The following is a 14,942-nucleotide window of genomic DNA, read 5'->3' as shown; positions in this document are numbered from 1 at the left end:
CTGGAAAACTTTAAGTGTTTGGTACAAAATTGCTTCAATTTCTGTCTTCGTTTTATGTGAAGCCTGAAAGTTTTTAAGCCAGGCATTAATAACCTAGAGAAATAACTAATTTGGATCCTCCATGGAAATGCCATATGTGGCTCTATGGATAGACACGAGTTACATACTGTACATATGTGCAATACAAACGGTAGCAGACTTCTGTAAACATAATGTGGTTGATGAAATAGCTGAAATATATGGCCTTCTGGTAACTGTGAAAGAGATTTATTTTTCTAGGGGAAAAAAAAAGCTCATTAGAAACAAAGAAAAATCTCTTTTAGGATTTTTGCCTAACCAACCAATGTCCAGTTATGGGGGAAACAGGCTAACCCTTCAGCACATTCACTAAATTAATGCATGCCTTAAAATGGACACTCAAATGTTGAGTTACCCCTTACATACTCTGGAAAGATCCTGAATTTAACTCAGCGTGTGACTCAGTTTCCTTTAAAACTATCTGTCCCAACAGCACCATCTCTTTCAGTGGAGCTACAATGAACCCATCTGCACAAACTGAAAATCGTTCTCCTCTGTGCTAGTGAATTCATTTCCATCAGAGGGGATTTTGTACATGGAAAGATATAGTCACCACTCACTGTAATTCATCTAATGTCCAATTCATTAATCTTATATCAATTAGCAATCTTTTAACCATTAAGTAGTCAACATTTTCCTTAATAATCTACTACTTAAACAACAAATGAATCAATATTTAAGAATTCACAAAAATAATTTCCCCCAATTATGAAGTAAGTAGCTTACAAATATAAATACTAATGAGAATTTAATTAAAATCTGAATTCTGATCTAGAAGATCCCTTAAAAGTAGTAAAACATTTAAAAGCAAAAAATCCAGAAAATGTGATGATAACAAGACCACCTTTACATCAAAACTGGTTGCAAGGATATGCATACCATGATTTATCTATTTTTTTAATCTTTTAATCCGTACTCATTTTCATACCTTCTTAGTATTCCAGTTTTTATATACCATTCTCTGGTTTCAATAACTCACCAAATGAAAATTTTGTACTTCCCTAGGTTTAAGGATCTTACCATACCCACCCTCCTCCAGAAAACACTGATTTCTGCCAGCAGAGACTGAAGGTGCAGAGTTAGCAACCTGTGAGTTTGTCATAGGGACTGGGGACTTTTGGTTATACAGTCTGTCAACTCCCTGCCGATCTGTGGCATCAGATTCCTCCCTTTTCATTTTGAAGTTACATGTCTTACTTACATCAGGCAGCTTTAATTGCTGTCTCATATAGATTTTTATTTTTGAAGAGATTCCTTTACATTTTCTATGGCTGGTTTTATGGTTATTACGACATGTTGAGTCTGATCTGCTGGCCTGTTTGGAAACTATGTATGTCTTACCAACATTTCACTGTAATTAAGAGAGGTCGTCTAGGGCAAGGGTCCCCAACCCCCGGGCCACTGACCAGTACCAGTTCGTGGCCTGTTAGGAACTGTGCTGCACAGCAGGAGGTGAGCAGCAGTGGGCGAGCAAGTGAGCAAAGCTTCATCTGTATTTGTGGTTGCTCCCCAGCACTAGCATCACCACTTCAGCTCCACCTCAGATCATCGGGCATTAGATTCTCATAGGATCCCTGGTCCCTGGTGCCAAAAAGGTTGGGGACCATGGATCTAGAGGTTTATTCCTTGAGAGAAGGAGATCGCATTTCTTTCAGGGGATGTTTGGCTAATCTAGTAGCTAGGATGCACTCCTGGACCTGCTTTCACGATTGTGGCATGTAGCCATCAGGGTGACTACACAGCAGGTAAGCTTGTCTCTATACATCATTAACAGACATGAGCATTACAAAGAAACAGGACACCCATGCATATCAATGTTTCCCCACTTACTAAAAACGATAAATAGGCATATTTAGTATATTGACTCCTTTGTTAATTACAACTTCCTCTTTTATAGTTCATGTTTTACTGTAAGCATGAAGTTGCAAGCCCGTGGCCTTTTATAAACTCAGCTTTTCTAATTAATTATTATTATTTTATGCTCAAATTGGTACAACTTAGCAAGTTCCCTTCTTGGTGCCTTTATCATTTTAACATCGTCTATCAAAAATCAGATTCCAGTTTCTTTCACGAAACTACAGGATTTATTTTTTCTGCTTACGAGGCATGGAATCAACTCCAAGGAAACTGGATTTCTTTTAATTTTTTTTTTTTTTTAAGCATTAGAGATTAAAATCTGAGTGCCTAGGATGAGAATGAGAGTTAGTATTGGGTAGAAGCGCTGCTTCTGTTGCTATTACTGGGCCATTTTGTGGTGATTGAGCTAAGTACATACAATGTAATCACATTGATTTCTTCAACCAATTTTATGTAGTATTTTACTCTACCTAAATTGACATTTCATGTAAAGTCAGTTATAAACTGTCAATTTTAATTTCAAAAGATTTCATGTGCCAGTCCTCTCCTCTCTGTCCCCACTATTTTCCCCCTAGCCCGCTCCTACCCATTTCTGCTGGATCACAGCCTCCTCATTGCTCCCCAACCCACACAATACAAAGAGAGTTACAAAGCACGCAAAATTCATCTTAGTGATTTTGGTCTCTGGAAGGCCAGCAGTGACTGGCCTGACCCTGAGGCTTGGGTAGGACTGCAGGTGGGGCATAGGGAGTGAGGATCAGAAAGTCATCCCAAAGACCTGTTGCCCTGTGAAAGGCCTGAGGCAGGTTTCAGGTGCCTTACCCTGAGCTAGAGGAGCAGAATAGGCTGGGTGAGTGGAGGAAGAGAGGAGAGCAATGGAGAGTGCCCTCAAAATGCTGGGGAGAAATGATTTCAACCTAGAACTCCATATAAGTCAAAATAGTAACAACTTTGAGAGTTGAAGAAATATCTTCAATCTGTGAGGGCTCAAAAACTTTAGCACCCATTCTCCCTGTCTTAAGAAGTCACTAAAGGGTGTGCTCCTGTGACATAAGAAACTTCATCAAGAATGAAGAAGGTGTGGATCCATGGATCCAACTGACTTAGTATCCCTAGACTGGTGACATCTTGTTCCTAGGCCTCCAGACGCTTTAGAAGGACTCTCAGGGCACCTCCTAAGAGCTTCAGTCATCCCTCACATCATATCCAGCCACTTGTCCAGCCACTACTGCTTCCTCAGCTCGCTGGCCACAGTTTGTCTTCTTCCAGCCTCTGTGCCCCAAGGGACAGAATAGGTGGAAAGCAGCCCATCTCCGTACTCATTCCTTATTCTGTTCTCATCTGGCTCCTCCCCACTCCCCACTGCTCTAGCAATGAAACTTACTAAAATCTCCACTTTGGAGAATCTAACGAGTACATCTCAGTTTTCGCCTTACTTGAATTCTATAGCATTTAGAATCTGTTGAGCACTCGGGCTTCCTTTGGACTTATGAGAATATTTTCAAAAGTCTTTTCCTACTGTTCTAATGACACTTTACTAATTTCTTCAGCCCCTGCACTCCAGACTTCTTAGATATAGTGAGTCTACACTGGTTTTCTCTCTCCAAGTCCTCTTGATTTTACCTCTTTATTTCTATAAAATGAGTCTGCTCCTTCCAATCCCAAGGCACTTGCCTTAGTTCAGACCTTCTTCATTTGTCTGTTATGTGAAGAGTTTCCTTTCACCGGTCTCCTTGCTATCATCTTATGCCCCGTTCCCAATCTATTCTTTACAATGTAAGCAAATTAATTCTAAAATCTGATCATGGCACTGCCCTCCTCAAAACCTTTCAATGATCCATTACCTGTAATATTCAAACTCTTGAGTAAGGCCACAAGCTATCTCACCTCTCAGCCTAGAGTCTGGGAAACTGTACTGCTTCAGACCTTCCACAAGCTGCATGCTCTGTCACTTCTCTGCCCAGCTGTCTTCTGCCCTTCCTTCCAGACCCAGCACAAGCCTCCCTGGCCCATCTATTGACAAAAGAACTCTAGACCTGTAGAAAGCTCTGTAAGAATTTATTTGAGCCAAGTCTGAAGATGTGCCTGGACACAAGATCTCAAAAGATTGGGAAAATGCTCCGGAGAATGGCACTTTTACAGTTTATTTTAAATTTACAACCAAAGGCTTTTGAAAGCATAAGGAAGGTTACATGAAATCCATTGGTAGGATATTAAGGAGGTGGGAGAAAGCAAAGCAGAGAAATGTCTAGGATTGGATAAAAAGCAAAATGGGGAAACACATATTACGCAAGTGGGTACGGGAAAGTTAACATTAGATAGTGAATAGAGATGGTATGTGGGAGACATAAGGAAGGGGTTTCAGTGTCCATATACTCCGTGACCAGTAAGTCTGCTTCTGAGGGGCCTGGAAAATTATTTTGACATTTCAAAAATGTTTTCCTAGATATGTAGGAATGATGGACAGTGCTCATTTAAGGTAAAAATTGATCTTTGCTATGGAAGCCATAGGCCTGCAAAGTGACTACTCACCATGACCTGCCCAATTAGGAAGTATCAGACCATCCTGTGTGGTTACTTTCAGTCACTGGGCTTGCCAGGCCTGCCAGGTAGCCCCGGAGCTCGTCAGGGCTGCTTTGTCGCCCTTTTTGTTCATCAGGCCCGACAGGAGTGGCTCCAGAGTCAAGGACATAACCACTCTTCAGGAGTCTGCAGTGCTGGGCTTGAGCACCACCAAGGCCACAGCTGGGCCTTGGTCGTCTCTGGAAATGCTAGCCAGCCAGCACAGCCAGCACACAGCAGCACACAGGTTCAGTGAAGTGGGCCCAATAAATAGTGAATAGGAAAAAGAGCATCTTCTTTTCCGGACATTGATCTCGGCCAACTGGGGGCCTAGATCTTGATTTCCTGTGACTTACTTCTCCAGTGAATTATTTTTCAGTGGGCACTTTTTACCGTCTTTATGACTTAGACAACAGGCACAGAGACGCGGAGCAAAGACGAGAACTCTACAGAGCTGCCTGAGCGCGCAGCCGCGGCCCACCCAGGCCCCGCCCCCGCCCCCGCCCCCGCCCCTGGCCCGCCCCGAGACCCGCTTGCTTTACCCCAGGCGCGCAGTACTGACGTCATAGCCTCGTCTCTCGCTCCTGCCGCCTCCAGGCGACCCGGAAGTTGTACTTATGACGCTGCTTTTCTTCTCCCACAATACCTCGTGCTCGTCCTTTCCAGCTTGGTCCCGGCGGTGTGAGTATGGGTGCTTGGTCTGATCTTCAGTAATCTGGCTCCATCCTCTTCCGGGATTGCGCTCACCGAGACAGCGGGGTCTGTCCTGAGCTGGCCCGGGGCTGCGCGTTCCGAGGGATGGAAATTAGCACTGCGTTTAAGGGCTCGTAGCTTGGGAGGGAGAATGGCTTAGAGGAGCCCAGGGCTGCTAGGGTTTCCGGGATGGAGGCACCTGAGGGGAGCGGATTCTTGTGCCGGGAATGGCCGGCTTGGCTTTGCCCCGACCTGGGGATTCGGGGCCCTGGCCGGGCCCTCTGCACCCGGGAGCTTCCCGAGGGCGGCCGCATGAGGGAAGGCCCGGGAGAGAGGACTTGGCTTGTGCTTGTCTCACTCTGCTCTGATCCTCCATGTTGCCTGGATTTAGATGGCTCCCGCGAAGAAGGGTAGCGAGAAGAAGAAGGGCCGTTCTGCCATCAACGAGGTGGTGACCAGAGAATATACCATCAACATTCACAAGCGCATCCATGGAGTGTGAGTATTCCTGCAGTCGTCCAGGGCCTTGCTTTGGGGGCTCCCGAACTCAGCGCGTCTGGTGGTCACTCAGGTCTGTTCGGTCGTTTAAAGGCTAGGTGGTCTAGAAATTAAACGCATTTCTTCTTCAAACGCTCAGATTTAATCAGTGGACCGTATTTGAGGTTTATGGGGTTTTAATGCCGGGAGGTTAATGACTGGAAACGTGAGATAGAATAAGGTTCCAGGGAGAGCCAATTGTGAAAACATGGTGATAAAATCATTTCACTCTGTGCTTTGTAGTTAAATAAACTTGGGCAGGCTAAAGGGTGAAAAGTATATATGCGAGGGAAAGCAAACAGTTTCTAGACTCTGGTAAAAAAGCCAGGTCCATCCCAGAATGTGAACGCTTAAATTGATTATTTTTCTTTGGCTTACACAGATGTGTACTGATTACTATTGGTTGAGTTGTAACAAGAGTTTACAGATGGAGTTTTAGGGCAGTATTTGTGGTGGGGACACATGGGAGCTGTGGATTTGAGATGCACAAGAATACTGGTGGTGTGAATATTCTAGTGCTTGGTTTTTCCTTGGGTTTGGTTTTTGGCTTCTAAGCCTTGCGTTTTTCTTTGTACAGAGTGCCTACTGCTGATAATGTAAACAGATCTTGAATAGTTATATTACATAGCAAAATAGTCTATTTGGGCACCAATCTTTGGAGCAAAATTTCCTGCATTTGACTGGGCAGTCTTGTGTCAGCACAACTAATTTTGTGAGAGATTTATATGTGCAGCAACATCCACATTGAGTCTGGCGTTTTCAGCTCTGCACTCCTAGCCGAGTGTGAGCCAAGGAGCATTGTCTTATTTGGAGTTTCAGATGGTTTCCAGGTCAAAAATCAGTGCCGCCTTTCCGTTAATGCTATTTGTGAGTACCCATGCCTCTTCCCCCTCACCCCGTTATCTGGGGCATGAAGCACCTACCTGTGTGTTAGGCACAGTTTTGTTTGCAGATTCAGTGGGGAACCAAAGGCCCTGCCATCCAAGTTTGCTTAGTACTGGAAGTTAGGCAAGTATTTAAAAAATGGAAAAAATGGCCAAGTGGGAAGTGGAAGTCACCGAGTGTAGGGGGTGTTGTTTTAGAGGCCAGCACAGCAAGGAATGTTTGAAAAGTAGGTGTGAGCCATTGCAGGTGGGTGAATTTGATACAGACCCCCCAGGGGAAGGCCTCCCTGGTGGCTAAGTTTGACAGTTCATTGTTCATTCTCCTCCAGAAATGCCTTATTTTACTTTGTTGGTTCCTCCTCACAAGCTACCACCCTCTTAATGGTGAGGAGTCCCAGGCCTCAGATGCTCTTTTCTGTCTGCCTTAGGGCTTCATATCCAGCTGCTGTTAACATCTGTGCTTAGGTGTTTATGTTGACATCTTGAACTTTACATGGCCCCAAACCAGACTCCCGATGTCCATCTCCAGCCTTAACCTTCTCATTTCTCTTGTGGCCTTCCCTGTTTCAGTCACCATCTGGACTAATTGCACTGGCTCCTCCACCTTCTCTGTCACTTGAATGGCTAGTTAGCAGCTCCCTGCTCGTGGTTCCCTCCCTCACCTACCCGGTCGGTCCTCAAACCCTATGTTGGCTTCCCATTTTATTCAGATTAGAAGTCAGAGTTCTTGCTATGATTCCATATGAGCTGGCCATATATTTTCTTAATCATACCAGGCACATAACTGATTCAGGGCAGCTGTTTGGTTTTATGTTTATTTTATTCTCCCTCTGCCTGAATGCGCTTCACACATACCTGAATGGCTGCCTACATTGTCTTCAGATATTGACTCCAGTATCTCGTTGGCCATCTTACTCAAACCTGCAGTCTCTTCCCCTAATGCTCCCTCTTTTCACTGGTTTATTTTTCTTTGTTAGACTTGACAATATCTGATGTACTCGAGGAGTACTACCTACGTAAGCTGAAGAATAGAGGATTTTGTCTGTTAAACCTACTGCTATTATATCTGGCACCTTTAAGAGATGTGAGCTTGCTTGCTAGATAGAACAGAGGGAGCAGGGAGATGTAAGAAGAGGCCAAGCGAGGAGTGGGGGTGGATGGAGAGTCAGGTCTTCTGTGGGTCAGGAAGTCACTGAAGTTTTTAGAGCAGAATTAAGTCACTCTAGCATGCTTTCTTTGTTACTTACTGGGTTTCATAAAATTCACTTCATCTAACAAGTGTGGGGCACCTGTATGTTCCAGGCACTGTGCATGGGGTTGCAGAGGTGAAATGGACAGGGCCCCTCTCCAACGTTCAGTGTTGGGGTGGTGGGACACCCCTTCAGACTTCGCTCTCAGCCCCACTTGGAATGGCCTGCACTTAGGCAAATATTTAGTCATTTCTGCCTATAGTAAAGTTTTGCTTTTTCACATTTTATTTAAAGCATGCGATTCAAATGGATGTGTGCACCCTTCTAAACAGTGCACTAATAGTGCTTGGCTCAGAATTGGAATAGTGCCTGACATGTGCTGAGAGCTCCATAGAATTAACTGTGGTCCACATCGTCCTTCACGAGAGGCAGTCTACATCACAAGCCCCTACTCTTCAAGCACATACCAAGTTTGTGGACTTATATGAGTAATCTCCAAAAACATGCTGTGTCTTAAGATGTGACAATCTAATTATACGCTGATCTGGGGGTGCTTACTGCATTTATACAGTGTTGTATGATATAAGTTCAAGCATATTCTAATGTCATTCTTTGAGTATATTCTCCACAGGTGGTATTAGAGATTGGGGATGTTTTATCAGGAAAGGGTTGACAGATGTGTATTTTAGCATTATTTAAGGATCACATGCAGAGCCCTCATCTTACTTCATTGAAAGTGGATTGAGCATCTTCTCTGTCTCAAGTATGTTTGTTGCTAGGCATTATATGCCAGTGGAAGAAAAGAATTGTTTTTGCCTTGTTCGAGTTCAGTTTAGATGTCTTTCGTGAAAATAGGTCATTTTCATTTAATTTTGTGCTTCCGTAATTTATTTACTTACTTTTGAATCTCAGGGGTTTCAAGAAGCGTGCTCCTCGGGCACTCAAAGAGATCCGGAAATTCGCCATGAAGGAGATGGGGACTCCAGATGTACGCATCGATACCAGGCTCAACAAGGCCGTCTGGGCCAAAGGGATCAGGTACTAAAGTTACCTGTGTTGTATTATAGACCTTTCAAGTGACACTAGCTTACCTATCTCGCTCTGCGGTCTACATGTTCTGTAATTAGCTAATGCATAGAGAAGAAAATAGTGTGACAGTAACTCAAGGGTGAGGTAGCATATGCAGGGAGGCCTTTTGACATGGTATTTGAAACGAGACCTGAATGGCAGAGCCACCATCGTGAGGGTCCGGTGGGAGCCTTGTACAGAGAGTGTGCATGGTGTGATCTGGGAACCGGTTGATGAGTATGGGGTCAAATAAATGACTTGAACAGTGAATGAGAATAGAGTTAGGCAAGGGACAAGCCACATTGCATCATGTCGGTCATGGTGAAGAGTTGGGATTTATCTGTAGAAACTTTTGGGGTACTGGTTTTCAGCCATAGGCAACTTTGGCCCCACTCCCCCTGGCACGTTTTTGGTTATCACCACAGGGAGTGTTACTGGCCGGGATTCTGCTAAGCATCCCTGCAGGGGCTGTCCAGACAAGATGTCGGGAGTGCGGAGGTTTAGAAACCCTGCACCTCAGCAGGAGGGTGGTTTTTGCTGTGGAGGACAGTGTCAGGTCCCAGAGTAGGAGTGCATAGGAGTGCGAAGGGGAGTGGCATTGAGAGACTGGATCAGGGCAAGGTGCAGCATCTGGGTGGTATTTCAATGTTGGGGTGGGTGGGATGGTAGAGGGCTCTGAGATTCAGCCCTGTAGTGGGCTGGCATTTAGAGTTACGGTAGAGATGTGTCTAAAAAAGGAGCAGCCAACACAGCTCCTTGGAGATAAAGTTGAAGTGGTGTCGTAGGAGCCAGGAACGGTCTTGAGGTTCGGGACGCTTCAGGTCCTCAGACCCATAAAAGGAGATACAGTCCACTGTGGTGCTGCTGTGAGGTTGGGTGAGCGGACAGGTAGGGAACTGAAACCCACAGGTAGACACCTGGTCTTAACCTGTTCCATTAAGCCTACAGAGCCTTCAGTATTTCTCCAAATTGAAATTTAACAGATGAAGCCCATAGCCACAGTTTTGCATAGATTGAATGTCAGTGGTGGCTACCTACTAAGACAGGTATCCATCCTGAGATGACAGCATTTTATGTCTACCTGTGGGTGAGTTTATTTTCCAGGGAACTAGACCTGTGATGGCTGCTTGGTTAGATTAGAACAATGGATGGAGCATTAGAAGCATGTTTTGGAAGTAAGGACAGCCTGTAAGAATACAGCTGGTGGCTATTTTTGTGAGGATGAACTGACTTTAGCAACACGTTTATATTTATAAGGAATGTCCCATACCGTATCCGGGTGCGGTTGTCCAGAAAACGTAACGAAGATGAAGATTCACCTAACAAGCTCTATACATTAGTTACCTATGTGCCTGTCACCACTTTCAAAAGTAAGTTTTTACTCCATTCTGCAAAGCTGTTTAGAAGAACATCTTTAGTTCTTTTATAACATGAATTTATCTGTCCAACAAATGCTGTGCGCTTGTGTTTGGCATCCCACTAGGGATCTGAGTAACAGACTTGATGAGTCAACCATTATTGTATTGTCATGGTATGAGAAAATGCTTTCAAAGGACACAAACTGGGTTCATATCTGGGTTGTAAAAAGGTCACAGTGAATATTATTACTTGCCTAAACCCTTCAAGAAAAGGGTTTTTGAAAGTTAAAGTGTAAAATGAGATGTGTGGGTATGGAAGGTGACTGGCTGTCACTTCTTTTGCAGATCTACAGACAGTTAATGTGGATGAGAACTAACTGCTGATTGTCGAATAAAGATACAAAACTGCCTTTGAGGTTTGGTTTCCTGTTTCTGGTTGCAGTGTAATAACTGTGTATCTTAAAGTAGTTCCCAATTATACAATCACTTGGAAAGCTTTTCCTAAGTACTATGCCTGTGTCCTTTGTCCCCAGCCTCTCGAGTTTCTGAATATTTGGACAGGGCCCAAGCAGTTTTAAGTGATTTTGAAGTGTATGTAGCCTCACTTTAGAATAACTGCTTAGGTAGCTGGGAAAGTGGAGATACATAGGTTAGTTTTTTTTACCTGCATGTTTCGTTAATTCTAAGATAAACATTTTTCCAGAAACTGCCATGTAGAACTCAGCTGCTCTTGGCTACTTTTCATTTTAAACCAAAATGAGGCAATTGACAGCATCTTAGATTTCATGAAATATATTTGGTAGTATGTCCTTAAGCTTCTGCCTATATCTGTATTGAATGTAACTCTCAAAAGGTATATAATTGTCATCTAAAATAGATTTTTGATGGTGTAAATGCTTAATGATATGCTTAATTTATATGTACAGTTAATATTTTAGCTCACCTACTAGTAATGGCCCCATGAAGAATTTTTAGTGCTAGTTTACATGGCGCTAAAGCTCAGAGGTAAAGCTGCTTATACATCCAAATCTGAATTCAGCCTGAAAGGATGGCGCTGCAAGGATTACATTAGTTTTACGCCACTGTAAAGAGGTCATTTCTGAAGCCTTGTTGGTGCTGGCAGTGGACAGCCACTGGCAGTAGGGTTGAGGACCACAAGATTTGAAGGGGAGGAGACAGCTCCAGCCTATCTGTTCACTGGCACCATCTAGACCTTAAACATGCATGTAAGTAAAAGGTATAAACAAGGACCAAAGTCAGTACAAAAATTTCTTATTAAAAAACTTGGAGGCTAACGTTGAAAGCATGGTTTGTACACATTTTTGGAAGGACAAAGTGAATATAACCAAAAATATTAAAATGGTTTCAATTACCAGCATTGAAACAAAATTAGTGCAAACAAACAAACAAAACCAAATAACGATTGCACAGATAGTGCTCTTAGATCTTGAAAGTGAACTTGATCTTGACCACCCAGTAACCAAGTGAAAAATGAGAACTTGGGTATTATTTGAGTTAGCATGATACACTGGACTCTTGTGTTCATCTGAGAACAAAATCACAGTAGAAGTGCCCATTTCAGCAAATCTGATAAAAGTAAAACTCATAATTCTCTTAACAAATAAATAGAAATGTTTGAGGATTGCCTCAGTCCCCCAGCCCCAGCTAGGGCTATTGGGGTGCATACCTGGATGCCCAGCGTGTGACACACACTTACGGGCTGACAGCCCCTGACACTGTGGTCTGTACTTTGGTATGGCAGGCTCGTCTCGTCAGCAAACTGCTATCTTCCTTGAGTTCAGGGTGCGACTGGCCACTCATTTCAAAAGTTTTGAGACTGTACTGGTTGATTTTGGCATTTTCAAGTTTGGATTTAATGTCCAGTGGCTTTTCAAAAAAGTTTACTAATGACTCTTCAGTCAGAAGTGAAGCTAAAATATGCTCAAGGGAGACAGTCCAGTTCCCTTCTGCCTGTTCAGGACATGCCATGGAGTCCTGGGGTGTTGGCCCAGTGTCACTGTCTGCAAAAACCGAGTCCTGCTCTGGAGAGGGCTCCAAGGCCTGCAGCTCCTCCCCCCACTCCTGGAAGCAGCTTCCTGAACTGCTGCTGCTGTGCTGTCCTACTTCCCCAATCTGTAGCAGCAGAGTGGTCACCGTGGCAATGGCCTGGTACAAGTCGTTTTCTTCTGGGTCTTCGTGGAACATGCTGTACAACGTCTTACAGAACTGGATAAATTCCCTCTGGAATGAAAAGAGCACATAGCGGCATAACCAAGATGGTGGTATAATGCATTTTTTAAAATTTTATACTTAGTATACTTTATACTTTCTCCAAGTTTTTTTAGAGGAAACTGCATAGTACTTTTTGAAGCAGGTAGTCGCTGCCCTTTGATTCTAGGGAATTTCAGTACACTTAAAAGAGATTTGTCTATATAGCAACTCTTAAATGTGTACAAGCTGAAGGATGTACGTACCCTTTAACCCAGATCAACGTGTAGAAATGCACCCACAAACTGCAGATTTGTTTATAGGGATGTTTAAGCTAAGGGTTATAATAGGAAAAAAGTTGAAAACAGCTCTGTTATGACTAAAATTGGGGCTTGTTCATCTGGTGGAACAGCATGCAGCAACTAAAGGCTGTGAAATATACAATGACAATGTCATGCTTTCTCAAATTACTCCCATCTAAGGTGAGACTGACTTGAGATGCTTCCTGTGGGTTTAGCTAGCTATACAGTTACTCTCGGAATACCTAGAGAACTACTCATTTAATCATTTGGGAGAAATATCCATGATTACTTTGAAGTAAATGAAAGCAAGGTATTGCTGCAGCCAACTTTTTATAGTTAAAAAAGAAAAGCTCTGAGTGATGAGATTAACTATATTCAGGGAGTACAATGAAGATAAGAGCAGGAGCACTTCTCGAACAGGCTGGGAAATCGGAAATCCCACAAGATGTTTTGTGGTCATAAAAAGAAACACTGCTAAATTTGACTCTTGAAGGCTCAGTACCTATCAAAATATTTAGATCATATAATAAAGGAACAGTTTCAACTTGCAGCCTACATTTCCTAAACATTGTGGAGGAACCCTTTTCAAATAAAAATGATCCACTATCATGGCACTTGAATGTGACAACTCCTGGGGACAGCGTAGACTTTAGAGACATGTCAATACTGTATATTACGTAGTCACTTTAGTTTTTCAAGAAACTAAAGGGCAATTTTTAAAGGAAGAATACTATTCCCAGTGCCCCCAAATGCTGCTATCATTCTAGGGAATAAACCATAACCTGGGTATAGATGCATTTGATATAAAAACTTCAAAGACATGAAGTGTGTGGCAGCCTCTTAAATATTTCCCATTTAATCACAATTTTTGGCTAGAAGTTACAAGATCCGTTGATAATGGCTGTAGAGGTAAAGGGGTCTCAGCTTAACCATCAAGCTTCTGAACAAATCATTTGGCAAAATAGTTAACTTTCTACACAGAATAAAGTCCATACCTGGCTCATTTTGGGCAACTCAGTCTCAGATTTATCTTTTTCTTTGGCTAAATCTTTAATCATCTGCTTCAGCTGTTTCTGATAATCGGTTGCATCACCTGAGACAAAGGAAACATACTTTAATCTACATAAAGTCCATGAAAGTTAAACATGTATGTGTGTGTAGAAGTGAGTGGTGAGGGGATGAGGAATTCCACCAAGAAAATCCATATACAAAGGGGCACAGATGACATAAGAGGGAGTTTGTTTACAGCTGACCAGAAATGGAGTGTGGCAGCTGGGTGACCTCTTGCTAGGAGAGAACCCTTCCCTGAAACATTAAGCAAGACAGTAAATGTGGTAGGGTCGGTAGGGTTGAGGGGCTGTCACCCAGTGCACTGCGGCTCAGGAAGGTTTCTGGCCTGTGAAAGCAGTGTTAATTCTCCAGGGAGGGAGCAGGTGAGTCTTGGCTCTTGACAGTCACCATGACACACCTGGTGGAAGGGAACAATGAAAAGAGATACATGCCATTTGGTTTCCCAAAAACCAGGGGTCTTGACGTCGACAACAGAGGATTCTTTAATGGTGACTGGCTGTCTTGGTCATTTTCAGTGAGTGCTTAAAAAAAAAAAAATTGAACAAATTATTGTATCTCTTTAAGAACTAAAGGCCAAGCCAGCAGCCCCCAACTTGTAGACTCCTGCCTTTGCAGGCACTGGGTACACGGAATAAATGAAGCATCCTGCACCAGTCAGTGCCTTTCCTGAACGTATACGTACTGCTGTGATTGATGACATGCGCAGGGCTTGCATGGCAGGTACTGACCTGGGAGGCGTATGTAGTAAATCCCATTTGAAAAGTTCCAATGAACACCTACTGCTATATTACAGAATTTCTAACAAAATTGAAAAAAAAAAGCCAAAGCATTTTATCATTACAAGTTTTCCTGAAATGCACAAAAACAATTATATTGGAACCCTGATAGACTACTCATGGAAATATAAAGTTTGGCAGTTCCCTCAGAGTTAAATGTGAATTACCATTCAACCCAGAAATTCCAGTAGATATACCAAAGGGAAATGAGATGTCCACTCAAAAACTTGTATACACGTTTGTGACAACATTGTTTCTAAGGGCCAAAAGGTGGGAACAGACTCAGGTAGGTGTTCATCAATGGTGAGCATGAGTTCAGCATGCCCACCAACTGGGGTACCAAATCCGGCCATGAAAG

The 14,942-nt window shown here is 43.2% G+C and overlaps 2 protein-coding genes across 8 annotated transcripts in view; one reads left to right on the top strand and one right to left on the bottom strand.

The window, feature by feature from the left end:
* The first annotated feature begins 5,038 nt into the window (after window positions 1-5,038).
* RPL31 (ribosomal protein L31) lies at window positions 5,039-10,727 on the top strand. 2 transcript variants are annotated; one of them, XM_039867091.1, is made up of 5 exons: window positions 5,039-5,178; window positions 5,582-5,688; window positions 8,714-8,839; window positions 10,127-10,239; window positions 10,573-10,727. In XM_039867091.1, exons 2-5 carry the CDS (start codon window positions 5,582-5,584, stop codon window positions 10,602-10,604), a joined length of 378 nt encoding a protein of 125 aa, XP_039723025.1. In that variant the 5' UTR covers window positions 5,039-5,178; the 3' UTR covers window positions 10,605-10,727. The 2 variants fall into 2 exon arrangements, with proteins under 2 accessions (XP_039723025.1, XP_039723026.1); XM_039867092.1 differs by having other exon boundaries at window positions 5,121-5,256.
* A 276-nt stretch (window positions 10,728-11,003) lies between these two features.
* TBC1D8 (TBC1 domain family member 8) overlaps window positions 11,004-14,942 on the bottom strand; it is a 96,777-nt gene continuing 92,838 nt past the window's right edge. For all 6 annotated transcript variants that reach the window (XM_039867079.1, XM_039867080.1, XM_039867083.1 and 3 more), the window contains 3 exons: window positions 14,240-14,329; window positions 13,733-13,830; window positions 11,004-12,468 (listed from right to left, as the gene is read on the bottom strand). In XM_039867079.1, coding sequence (XP_039723013.1) covers window positions 11,941-12,468; window positions 13,733-13,830; window positions 14,240-14,329 — 716 coding nt within the window. In that variant the 3' untranslated portion in view covers window positions 11,004-11,940. The remainder of the gene's footprint in view (window positions 12,469-13,732; window positions 13,831-14,239; window positions 14,330-14,942) is intronic.

The sequence above is a fragment of the Pteropus medius genome, unplaced genomic scaffold (genome assembly GCF_902729225.1).
Source record: "Pteropus medius unplaced genomic scaffold, Ma_sr-lr_union100, whole genome shotgun sequence".
NCBI lineage: Eukaryota > Metazoa > Chordata > Mammalia > Chiroptera > Pteropodidae > Pteropus > Pteropus medius.
Note: the sequence above shows the minus strand (reverse complement) of the source record. Positions and strands in the feature narration are given on the sequence as shown.

Coding starts and splice junctions, on each gene's coding strand:
- RPL31 (XM_039867091.1), top strand. CDS start 5,582: ATGGCTCCCGCGAAGAAGGGTAGCGAGAAGAAGAAGGGCCGTTCTGCC. Junction 8,840..10,126: donor GTCTGGGCCAAAGGGATCAG/GTACTAAAGTTA, acceptor TATATTTATAAG/GAATGTCCCATACCGTATCC. Junction 10,240..10,572: donor GCCTGTCACCACTTTCAAAA/GTAAGTTTTTAC, acceptor CTTCTTTTGCAG/ATCTACAGACAGTTAATGTG.